This window comes from Coloeus monedula, assembly GCF_965178545.1.
Source record: "Coloeus monedula genome assembly, chromosome: 6".
Taxonomy (NCBI): Eukaryota; Metazoa; Chordata; class Aves; order Passeriformes; family Corvidae; genus Coloeus; species Coloeus monedula.
The window spans coordinates 34154393-34166889 of NC_138786.1; the positions used below are offsets into that span (position 1 = coordinate 34154393).

General features: G+C 38.6%; 1 protein-coding gene across 1 annotated transcript in view; it reads right to left on the bottom strand.

The window, feature by feature from the left end:
* Positions 1-555: 555 nt before the first annotated feature.
* The window catches only part of CDIN1 (CDAN1 interacting nuclease 1), a 125597-nt gene continuing 113655 nt past the window's right edge, over positions 556-12497 (bottom strand). The window contains exons 11-12 of the mRNA XM_082282975.1: positions 1524-1674; positions 556-718 (exon numbers count right to left, since the gene is read on the bottom strand). Coding sequence (XP_082139101.1) covers positions 1539-1674 — 136 coding nt within the window. The 3' untranslated portion in view covers positions 556-718; positions 1524-1538. The remainder of the gene's footprint in view (positions 719-1523; positions 1675-12497) is intronic.

Genomic DNA, 12497 nt, shown 5'->3' on the forward strand with positions numbered 1-12497 from the left:
TTAATATCCTTTCCACTCAAGGCAAGACTGTAAAAACTCTGCACATGATTTCTGAAATCATACAGTGTACAAAGTATCACCTCAACTAAAAAAAAGGTGATGAATATGCGCTGTACTGTTTTAGAGACCTTTTCCTTCCAGAAAAGGTCATCAACTTGTGCTTTAGGGAGACTGTTATCACACCTTTAATTCTACAACAGAATCCATAGCTCTTCTCAGAAAATCTGAACATGATGAGCATACATGCAAATCTCTCGCTGACATTTTAAAATATTTTGTCCTTTCCTGAATAACAGTTAGCAAAAATAAAGAGTATTGAAGTGTGTCAAGCCCAATAAGCTGCTGTCATTAAAAAACATCTGAGAGCACAAACCTGTGACCCGATCTTGCCCCTCTGAGTGGAGATGTGGATGGAAAAAGAAGAGACTGAACTCAAAATTTCAAGAAGGGCTAACATCCACCTCAATTAACTTCTGATCTTGGTGGTTCTAACATGAGAAAAACAAGGCTCTTAAAGAAAACAACTACACAGGAAACTTCTGTTCATTTGTGTGCTTTATTTGTCTTGTGGAACTGATCCAGTATGAAACACTGTTTTATCTTTTTTTTTAAATTCCCCTTCTTGAACACCAGGATGGCAAACTCCTTCAGAAATACCCCACATAGAGAGCTCCTGCACGTTGTTCTTTTGGACTTCAGTGTCTCAGAAATTTGCTACCTAGAGGGGTCAAGACAGATTCCTTCCTTAGTGAGTTAAGAGAAAAATTCCTAGGTATAGATTCCTTGGGGGTGAGGGAGAGAAAAAGACAAAACGCAAGTTATTTTTGAGTCACTAAAATACTTCTTAAACCCCCTAAAAACTACCCCCAAACTTCACAGGCTTATATACACTTCACTTTCATCCCCCTTCCAAAACCCCCTATTTTTTTAACTGTTAACTTGGGATTACATTGTTGATTTTAACAACCAGATCGTGATAAAACACACGCACCAATTATTATCTCAAAATCTGGGTATTTACTGTAACAGCCATGATCCTCTCTTACCACTTGGGCTTTACCAGCTTCGCATTATATTGTTTTAAGCCCCAAAACAACAGTCTTTACCAAATCTCCACATCACTGTAGGTGTTTTAGTCACATCACCAGCACATACTGAATTCATAAAAAGCACTTAATTTTATAGGTGACTCTGTAACAGGGATAAGAACTGAAAGCTCCACCTTTCAGCCTCTGCATTTTTGTCTTTGTTTAGAATGCTTGAAGAAGCCATCCGGAAGGAAGAAAGATTATGAGTATCTCGAAACTAGCTGTTTGACAGAGACAGAACTGCTGATAATGAGTGGGTTGTGTCTGTCTTTTTTGGCTGATCACAACAGAGGTCTGAAGCAAAACAGAAACTCTTGATATGTTTGTGTAAAGCAGCAGTAGCATAAGGGCGGGCAGCAGGAGTTCAGCTGAAGTTCAGGGCAGATGCTGCCATTAGTTTACACTGCAGGAAAGTAAAATTGCTTCCGGATTTACCTCTTCCTCCCAACATCAGCGCTGAGCCATGCTGTGTCGCAGAGTCACAATGTCAGTAGGGAAGCAGTCTTTTAGCAGGATACCACGTTCACGATGGCAGTCCAGCTCTTCAATAAATCCGTACCAATAGATGACTAATCCAGGGCCAAACCTATCGAACAAAAAGGAAAAGTGAACTTACGTAACTGTGTTAGGGGAATTTTAATTTCCCACCTCTGTGATTCCAACACAAATTTGGTAATTTCACTGCAAAATTGGAGGGAGTATTTGACCTCCATTTAATTTTCAAATTTTGAATGTGCCATTGATTACTGTCAGTAGTACCTGATTCCATGAATAAGAATGTTATTTAGAGACTCAAAGAATACACATCAAAGTTTTAGTTTTTTTCTTTTGAATACTCTGCACATGTCAGTAAAAAATACCTATGTATTAAATACTAAATAACATTCAGTAAGTGTGATATATAGAGAAACCTCTTTTGCCATGCACTCTGCTCTTTTAGATTTGTGTGTGCAGACATTAAAAACACAAGAGTTTTACTCATGTCCCAGTTCATTCGAATTATATCATGAAGGTGACAAAGAATCCTCAAAATATAATCTCTACAATGAGCTATTATTCAGGTAATTATTAGCATAAAGAACAATTCAGAAGAAACAGAAAGTTTGTGCTGTAATGTCTCTGAAATGTGCCTCAGGAATTCCTTAGACATTGTTAACTCTGACTGATCCCCACTAGGCAATCTCAGGAAGTAGCCCCACGGACTATTCTACCCATCAGGAAGTTCAGACCTTCAGGCTGGGTTCATAAAGAAGTAATCACTATCAATCACTGTGTACTGCGATATGTTTTGCACATCAGTTTCACGTTTTTCCTACTGAGAGCACTTAATTAAAGGGCAGCACTACTTCTGGTGTAGTGTTGCAGGAATTTTACAGTGGAATCATAAATTATGAATGTTGGGTTAGTAAAAGGATGTCTAAAAACAGAACTGCTTTCTGTAGTCTAACATTACAGCAGTCTGTACAACATTAGACCAAAAAGCTTTTTCTTTCCTTGATTTATTATATGCTGTAGTGAACTTGCCAAAACCAACAGTGCAGGATGAGCTGTTAGGTACCGTCTGTACAAGAAAAAGTTCAATAGAATGTCATGTAATGGTTTATATGCAGAGTTGTACTCAGGACTCAACCAATATGGCAGCCAATTTTTGCTAGCATTTAATTATAATAAATATGAGCTGGGGGGAGGCACGGTAACCTAAATGTCCACTGAGCAGACAATACAAGCCCTCAAAGCCATGGGTAGTGCCAGACTGGCTTCATGAGGGTGGTTTCTTTCCAACAATGCAGGGAAAACTCTATTTGATGTGCTCATGTAATGGAATAGGCATCAAAGGAAGAAGAAACCCCTGTGGCTTCCTCCTGCAGTTTCAATTAGACACGGTACTCTTTTGCCTGAAACTGCTGCAGAGCATTGTAACATTTTGGTCTATGGCTACTACTCTTCAACCTCCAAGTGGCCACAGTTCAGTGGCAGAGTAAATTACCCCTCAGCATAGCTGAGGCCACACTGGCAAATATGCTTTTTGCAACTGAAAGCTGATATTCGAAAGCCGAAAGGTTAAAACTCTGACAAATCTGGTTGTACTAGGCAACACATCCTAACACATTTGGCAATAAATACAGCACAGACTAAAAAGTGGCTAATGTGAAGGACAGTACTGCCTATACCCAATTCCTAAGTTTTGTTTGGCTGGCCAACTATTTCAGCTTCTATGGACTTCTTTCCATTGTCCTTTGCTTAAGCTCCTGTGGGGCCAAAACACGTGGAACCTCACTGTACCCGCAAGCCTGGAGACCCAAGCAGGAGTGAGAGGCCAAGGCAAGTGAGGCCAAGGACTGATGCTCACAGCCTCCGGTGAGACAGCAGTTTGCTGATCCAGGAGGGGCCCCTACTTTTGTCACTTCACAGACTATGTATCTGTTCCCACATCAAGCAAATATAGAAATGGGTAATTGGGTGGGGATGTACTTACATACTAACCAAAATTATTTTAAAAGCAAAAATTCCCAGAAGATAGGGAGCAGACCTTACATTTCTAATGGGCTATTTTGTGCAAGGCAGAAGGTATGAAATGTATGCAAGTAGTTACTCATTACGAGCACATGTGCCAGGTAAAATCCTGATGCTAATGAGCAGCTGCTCATCCAAGTTTTGAAGGGCTCATTTTGCTGTGTGGCAGTCTGAATCCCCCATCCACCATAAAATGCATGTGGCACTGTGCTTAAGTAATTTGTTTAGTTATTTTTTGAAACTGTAATTTTAAACAAAATTACTATTTCAAGATACCTCAAAAGGATAATTTATGTCTTGTAAGCAAATCACCTCAGCTCAAGCACAATTTCTGAGGTGCTTAGAAAATTATGTTCAGAAATACCAAATTTGATAATAAAATTATATACAAGAACATCTGCAGACTGTTAATGGCAGGAGCAAGTACATCTTTAGCATGAGAACATCCATCAATCCTGCTTCTGACTGTGGTGTTACAGCGAAACTGTTTGCCCTGTGCTGTCTAGGTTGCATTTTTTCAACTCTATTGTGCCATTCGTTCTATTATAGGTCTATATCACAAAGCTCATGTGTATGATTATTACAGTGCAGATACTGCAACACGTGTATCAGACAACGAGGCCCATGGAAAAGAAATATATATGGACCGATTCTTGCTAGATGTTTCAGAGATGTTTATTTCTCCAGCCGCATGGCCGGGGCTCTGCCCAGGAACTGTTCCAGTCACGGCACCCGAGGGTCCTTCTGCCCGCGCAGGGAACACAAACCAACCCATGGGAACGAGGCTGAGCAGGGGCAGGGAAATCCCGTGTCTGTCCCCCAGGGCCCCTCTGCCAGGACCCCACGGCAGGGGGGAAGGCCCCCAACGTATGATCACATAAAAACCCATGTCATACTTTTGTTTAAGAACACTTAAGTGCAGTACTTAAGACCAAAATTAACTTGTTGGCCCATTAAGCATTTGCCACTGACTATCAGGAACTCCTGCTGCTAAGTGCTAATTTCTCTTTCATTAATGCCCAGAGTTGGCAAACCACAAACAATGCCACTGGTTAATTACTGCTGCCTTCATTTGAAAAGACATTTAACCTTTTTGTATAAGGGGATGAGGTAGGGAAATGTAACCTGGAAGTAAGAACCATACTTTTTAATTTGACTCCTTCCCAAGTGGAGATATGACACCCTGAGGAATGGAAGTAAGTGCTGTGAATTACAAAGTAAAGCTACAATTGATTTCTTGTATCAGTTGTAACATTGAACAAGTTAGTGACTGACCGTGGTTTACACACTAGAATGAACTAACTGAGAGAATGCTTACTTGGTATTGCTATGGGAAGGGGATGCATTCAGTAGCTCCGAGGAGCATAGAAAAACTTTGAATGCACCAATTGGTTCTAAAACTATATAGATACAAGACAGCACAGGTTATCTTATTTCATATGAAAGACACACAGGAGAAAGTTTAGCTAAACTGAAAATCAACCAGAGCATGTAACAAACTATTGGACTCCTATGGATTTTCTTCTTTTGGAGAAAAATTGTATAAATCCCTGAAAATATGCTTGTATTTCTTCTCCCCCGTCTTTAGTTCTTAGGTGTGAAAAGCTTAGGTGTGAAGGAACGTGTCCAAAAGTTATAAAAAACTGTAGTTACAGCTATTCCAGTGAAAGTACTGCTTTTAGAAATTTACTTTTACAAGGGGTTTCTTTCTAAAGCTGAAAAGAAGTCCAAGTAACTAAGCTTCGGTTAATTCCATGAAGTAAAAATAGAATAAACAGGAAATATAGAAGCAAGATTCCTTCAGAACATAATAAACAGAGCAAGTGAAAATTGTCCACACAGGTTGCATCAGTTTACTTAAAAATCAACCAATAAATAGGTAGCTACCATTATATAAATCCCGGTTTAGTCATTGTCCAGTACTGACATTAGAAGTTGTGACTAGAAGGCAGCCAAAGCCAACTCAGCTGCACTTGGGGTATGAGTACCAGAAGTGCCAAAATGGAGGCAGTCAGGCTCACAACCCCAAGGCATGGCAAGATGAGAGCAGCAAAAGCTCGTGGATTACTTTAGGCCTAATTTAGGCTTGATACAGGTGACTAAATTTAGTCTACGTACTAAAGGCAGCAGATGGTGTCTTTCAAAGAATCAACTGAAGCATTTGAGATAGAAAAATACCGTTTGAGTATAGTTAAATATAGCTGCAGTCTCAACAAGTTCTTTACATAAAACATCTGACAATATTGTTTGCTCCAAGTAAGTCAGGTCTGCACTAATTTCAGGTTGTTCAGAGGAACTCTTGTATTGGTTTAATCACACAAATCTTGAAAGAAACCCATAGCTAAAGTAGTACACTGATAATTGTGGGACACTGAGTTTTGTCTTGGAAAGGAGTTTCACAGAGATATATTGTAAAGCCAGAAGGCAAAATTCAGTTAACCCAAAGCCAAATGGTTCTCTCTTAAGAAAAAAACCCCAACAACAACAAACTAAGGGATCACTTAAAAAAAAAAAGGAATGAAAACAACTAAGTAAAATATGCATCTGAGTTTAACTTGCCCTCCAGTTGAACCAGTTTTGTGCTAGAACAAAAAAAAGACTTTTATTTATTTATCGAAGTGGTCTAGTAGGCTCACACATATACTACTTCACTTCAAGAGAAACTACTTTCTAGTAATGTCTTTTCCTCTGGAATGTCTGTGTGAGGTCCATACCAGCTTCTAAGGATTTGCCTAGACATGTGGCTGTTGTGAGGTGATTTTTTCACCATCACAAAGCCTTGCATGTGGTTATATGAAAAAATGCATTTTCAACACTGCTTGATACTGAACAGAAATGTAAAACAATTTGGAATTGTTTTTATCTAAATAAAACTTAAGCTTCATTTATTCTTAGTCTATTTGTTATAGATATGCTATATGCATTCAGCATAATGTAAATAATTTGAATTCCAAAAGACCCTCATAATAAAATGCTGGCATATGAATTATTATTTCTAACATGCATGCATTTAAACAAATATTTTATCAAATGGATTCAGCCAAGTATTCATCTTATGAAAGTTGGTGATTTTAATTATGAAGGTCACACCTGAATGTGTCTTTTAAGGACTGCATTCTGGTCCCTCACTTTTGAATGTCAGCTAAAAAGCTGGCTTTGTCTCCTTGTTTTTCTTTTTAAATATGAAGCATTAGCATGAAAACAGAGCATTACCATTTGTACATCACTACTTATTTTCTGGGAAAGGGGAATTACAAAAGTTCACAAATAAATTATTACCTTCTAAGTCAATTTAACATAATTCATCAGAATCACAGTTATGAGTAAATGGGTTTTACTTGTAGTACTAATAAACCTTGAAAATAAAATAATTAACCCCCCCCCTATAATAACACATAAAACTTTTACTGGACTTTTACTGTTTAGGGACACTCAGCTTTATTTTAGTGTACTTGTAGAAGTCTCATTTGTGTCAGCGGAAGAAATTTAGAAATTGGCAGAGCTAGGCTAGTAGGCAACAACTACAGACCACGTTTTCGAATAAGGTCAGTTGGCATCAGTCAGCCAACTTCCTTATGTCTAGACTAGTTTACTATTGCTGATGACACAGCATTATATATCTTGGCAAACATTTAAGAGCCACTGCTCAGAAATGTACTTCGATTATCATGAAACTTTCCACTTAAACAGCTACTGCAGCCCTAATTCAGAAAAGTTTATAACAAGGTTATTTTTTTCTACCATTCATTTACACAGAGTTTAAAAATCAAATAAAGGTACTTTTGCATGAAGACAGTGCATTTTAAAAACTCTGAATGCAATTTGAAGATAACGGTGGGGTTTTATTATTCCTGTCAGTTTCCAAATCCTCCACACAATTTTGTCATCCAGTGACACTCACACATCACCTTATTACTTTGACTTCACCAAATCCGGTTGAAAGAAAGGAATAAAAAATCCAGTATTTAGAAAAATCAAGTAACTGAATGATAACTTTTGCTTTAAAAATCTGATCCTTAACCTGTAATCCATAAGGCTGCAATATTTTTGTGCCAAACTCCCTTAAGCCACTTAACACTGACTTCCTACCGCAGCAACTGCAAAAAAATAAATGAATTTCCTTGCAAATGTGGCTCAAGAAAGTTTAACAAGTTCTGACCACTTTTAAAGATAATAGGAAACTTGTCCATGGCATGAACAAGTACTACCTACATCATGCCTCACACACAGACATTAGCAGCATAATATGTCTCAAGGATGCAGGCACCCAGTTCATGCTGCTTAAGGTAAAATTAAGCAAGTAAAACCTAATCTGCTTTAAGCTTTGATGTTACCACAGCAGTCGGAGGAAGTCTTATTTTTACTGAAGACAAGGAAAAATCAAAGTCTACTAATATTTTGTGAGACTCCCATTTCCAAGGTTTTGACTCAGAAGTGGGAATTTCTTTGGGCTGAGAAAGGTAGGCATTTCCATGAATGCCAGAAACTGGTATTATATGCAGTTGATATGGAATTTAGAGTTGTCAGGTGAAAAAAAAGGTGGATGGAAACTAATATCAGGCCTCTGTCTCTACAGTTACACCTCACTCAGACGTGATTACATCTTAATGAGCTTTTTTTACACTAGTTGTCTTTTTAACTCTGCAACGAGACTGTTAAAGCTTCAATCAAACAGCAGTATTTCATCAAGCTTATAATATGATTTAATTGCTTTTGGCATTTTGAGAAATAAAAAGAAATCAAGTGATATTTATGTGGACATAAGGGAGCATTTAAAATATTTTAGAATTTTCCATAGCACAGTTTTAAACGCATATTAGTAGGCTGCACCAGAAACTGTGCAAGTCACTGTCATTAAAATATTATAAATACAATATAACTTTTAGCTGCATAATACATTTTTAATAAACAAACTGTCGAAACACATTCTTCACTTACACTTATTCATTCAGATCTGAGTACTGTTCTCCAGGCAAATAAAGGATTTCTATAATCCTCAATGACAAGTTAGGCTTTTTAAAAAAAATACAGTTCTCATGGAAATTAACTTTTAAAAACTATGATTAAATAACATTAAGGTTACAGTGATTTACAAGGATCAAGGCTTTCTAAGTGAAGACTGATGCAGTGAGTGAGAAAGAAAACACATACTGGCTTCAAGGCAGCTTGTCATTAAGAGGAGAGAGCCTTGAGTGAACTTTTAATTTCTCAATTTCTGTTGGTTCATGTCCTAAAATCTACTAAAATATAACTTTGTTGTTGTTGTTTATTAAGCAGTATTCCAGATGCTCAACTCTCAAGTGGTTGTGTGCACTTAAGGTACAACATTTTTTTCTTTCAGTCTCAGCATGTTCAAAAATCAGGTAGATGCTTTCTTTGTACATCAGATAGTAAGGTTTTGTGCTCTAAAGACACACTACAAGGTGACCCTGTGCCTGCACTGCAGGATTGGGCTGATGTACTGAAAATTAACATGATACTCACATCAACATTTTAGAAAAGAGATTTTTAACCCTTATACTGCTGAACTGTTTCATGGAAATAACGGCCACAGTTTTTTTTCACAGAATCATAGAATGGTTTGGGTTGGAAGGGACCTTAAAGATCACCTGGTTCTAAGCCCCCTGCTGTAGGCAGGGGTGCCACCCACTGAGATCAGGTTGCTCAGGACTCCATCCAAACTGACCTTGAACACTCTCAAGGATGGGGCATCCACAATCTCTCTTGGCAGCCTGTTACACTGCCTCACCACCCTTGAATGCAGCCCACAAGGTACTTGGCCTTCTGGGCTGCGAGTGCACACTGGTGGCTTCTTCTGGCTCTAGTGGGGATCACCTGGGTATGCACCTTGGAAAACAATGCATTTTGGCTGCATAGGAAGATAGTTCCAGTATCTGGCTAAAAGAGATAATAGTGTTCCAGGTACATTATTTGATAGTTTGGAGATAAATGCAGTATTCTGGGAAATACAAGGATTCTACATCAGTTAACCATTTCAATACAGGGCAAAATGACCTCAGGCACCCTGTATGAGGGACATAACTAAACAAAAGCTCAACCAAAAAACCCTAAAATCCAAAAGGCACAATACAAGAAAAAATTTCTTCATCTTCTTTTTCAGAAGCTTCAAAATTTCCATTCTGGCGGAGAAAGTCTAATATTCTATTCTATATTAGGTGTGGCATCAGTGTATTTGTCTTTCATAATTCAGGGTTAGCACATTGTTTTAGTGTCCACTATTTTGCAAGTCCATTCACGTGTTCCTGTTCAAAAACAGCAACGCCCTTCCAATCCTACAACATGCAATTTGAGGACTAGTTTACTAAAGCAGTGCTGCTTCTATTTTAAATTGTGCTACTTGTATTTACCAGTTAAGACATTGCAAGAATGGTGGTATTCTTCGAATAAACAAGGAACAGAGATGGTTGCTGGCACTGCAGAACTATTCCATACACTGTTACTGAAAGCACTGCTTTCTGATTAAATCCAGGCAAGGAATGTTGCTTCTTGAGCTTGTTACTCAGTTTCCCTTAGAAAACCTTATGCCATTAGTTCGCTCTCCAGAGACTGTCGATGCAAGGCCGCTATTGTTTGATTCTGCACCTTTGAAGCTGTGGATCAGTGTTGAGAGGAGTTACTGAGGTTATTTCAAACATTCTGTTAAACTCACAGCAGCCTTCCCAAAGGAATGCTTGGCTGCAAACTACCTCTTATCCTGGGTGACAGAAAACATGAGAAAAGCTTTTGAGTACTGTTAGATTGAAGTCCAGGCAGCCACAAGTGCTGGTCAACTCAAGTTGCCACTAGGTGATTAATAGTTGTTTATTTTTAGGGCTGGAAGTAACAGGCTATCCTAAGGCCCGTGCAAGATGATATCTGAATAATCTGTGAGTGTCTCACGGTTTGCAGCAATCCTTTCTTTCTGTGCAGCTGTTTATCTGGTGTCAGTGCTCACCAGAATGACAGGATATGCCAAAAGTGCATTTAACCAAGGAGGCAGAACTGCTCTTACAACATTAGATTTTTGTTTAGTAATTGTTGTAAAAAAGAACCAAACTAATCAGAAAAGTTGCTCAGGAAATTTTGATAGCAGAAATGTTGATAAATAAAGGCGCTATATACCTGCATATTTAGTATTTGCTGAGCATAAATCTTGGAGCCAGCACTAAAGCTATCTCAAGACATTTTGAATGAATTATTAGACAATTCTGTATCTTCAAATCCTTATACACAAATATGCAATAAAACAAACAATGTAACAGATGAATTAACAAATGGAGGACAGCTCATCTGTGCTTCCAACTTCCCAGATCAGAGAATTAGAAGACCGCACAGTAAATCATACTGAGTATCTCCACACAATGCTGCTTAGCAGTTAACTACCAAACACACTATTGCCCATAATTGACAGGCAGAAGCATTTTATGTGGGATGCTGTACTTAAATTTACTGTCTCTCAAAACGTAAGTCACCTATCTGTATTAAGCAGGGAACAGATGAAAAAGGAAGTGGTATGTCTGCTGCCCATTACTGTGGCACCTGATGCCCACCCAGAAGGAAGGCAAACACCCCTTCTGACCTTGAAGATTCCCACTACCTTTGCAATCTGCTGGCAAACTTTAATTGTGCCTGGCACACACTTATTTTTAATGCCTGAAGCTCGTCAGCTTGTCTCTCAGTTGATTCATATACCCAGTGTCTGTTCAACTCAAACTGGTCCTGCCCCACTTCATATTTGAAAATAATTTGGGATTTAGTTGTTACTCAGAAAGGAGTGCATCCTGAGATACACAAGTCTTATGTATCACCTGCAAAATGTCCGGTCTCCCAGAAGAAGTATTTTCACATGGTGAAAGTTGGAGACCGTTCCAGAGACTCTAGGAGACCACAAATATCTGTAGTTAAGTGTTACATTCATTATTAGGTGAAGTAAGTGCATAACTGGGGATGAGCAAAGAAATCTACTTCCCCTTTCTGCCTTCTCTCTCCTTAACTATTTATACAGCTACACACAGAGCTCTACTGCATGCACCTTCTGAAAAGTTCATGCTATTTAGATTTATTTACAAGTTATTTGTTCCTTCTCAGTATATACCAACACTAAACCCAGTTGCGTTTCAGCTTTCTTTGCTTACTATGCACCAAACTTTTCTGGGCTGACCACCAATGTGCAGAATTCTGTCCAAAAGGAAGACATAAAAATGTACATGGCAATGTAAGTGAGCCCATAAGGAGGGAGAGGAAGAATCAGAGGAAAATACTATCATTTGTGAACTTTTAAAAGCAACGGCAGATTAGTTGAGTTAGCCAGTGACATATTACAATCCACGCCTGATGAGAACTGAGGCAGAAGTCTGCAACACAATAAAATTGCATAATACTAACATTTTCCTTCATACAATTACATATTGAAAACAGTGTAAGACAGCTGGACTACATATTCTTGTCCTTCCTTCCTTCCTTCCTTCCTTCCTTCCTTCCTTCCTTCCTTCCTTCCTTCCTTCCTTCCTTCCTTCCTTCCTTCCTTCCTTCCTTCCTTCCTTCCTTCCTTCCTTCCTTCCTTCCTTCCTTCCTTCCTTCCTTCCTTCCTTCCTTCCTTCCTTCCTTCCTTCCTTCCTTCCCTCCCTCCTTCCCTCCCTCCCTCCCTCCCTCCCTCTACTTTTTTTTTTTATTCTTTGCCATGCAATTGCTAGATTGCTAGATAAATGAATGTTTTTAGTTGGCAGACTTCTAAGGGCATCAAAGACAGTACTAGCAGTCTCATTTCAAACAAACCACGAAAAGTGTGACCTATTGAGCTGCTAGTCCTATTCAATTTCTGTTCCCTTTAAGACAAAAGCAAAACTAATAGAAAATAAAAGTAACAACAAGAAGAAAAATAAACACCACTTTTCC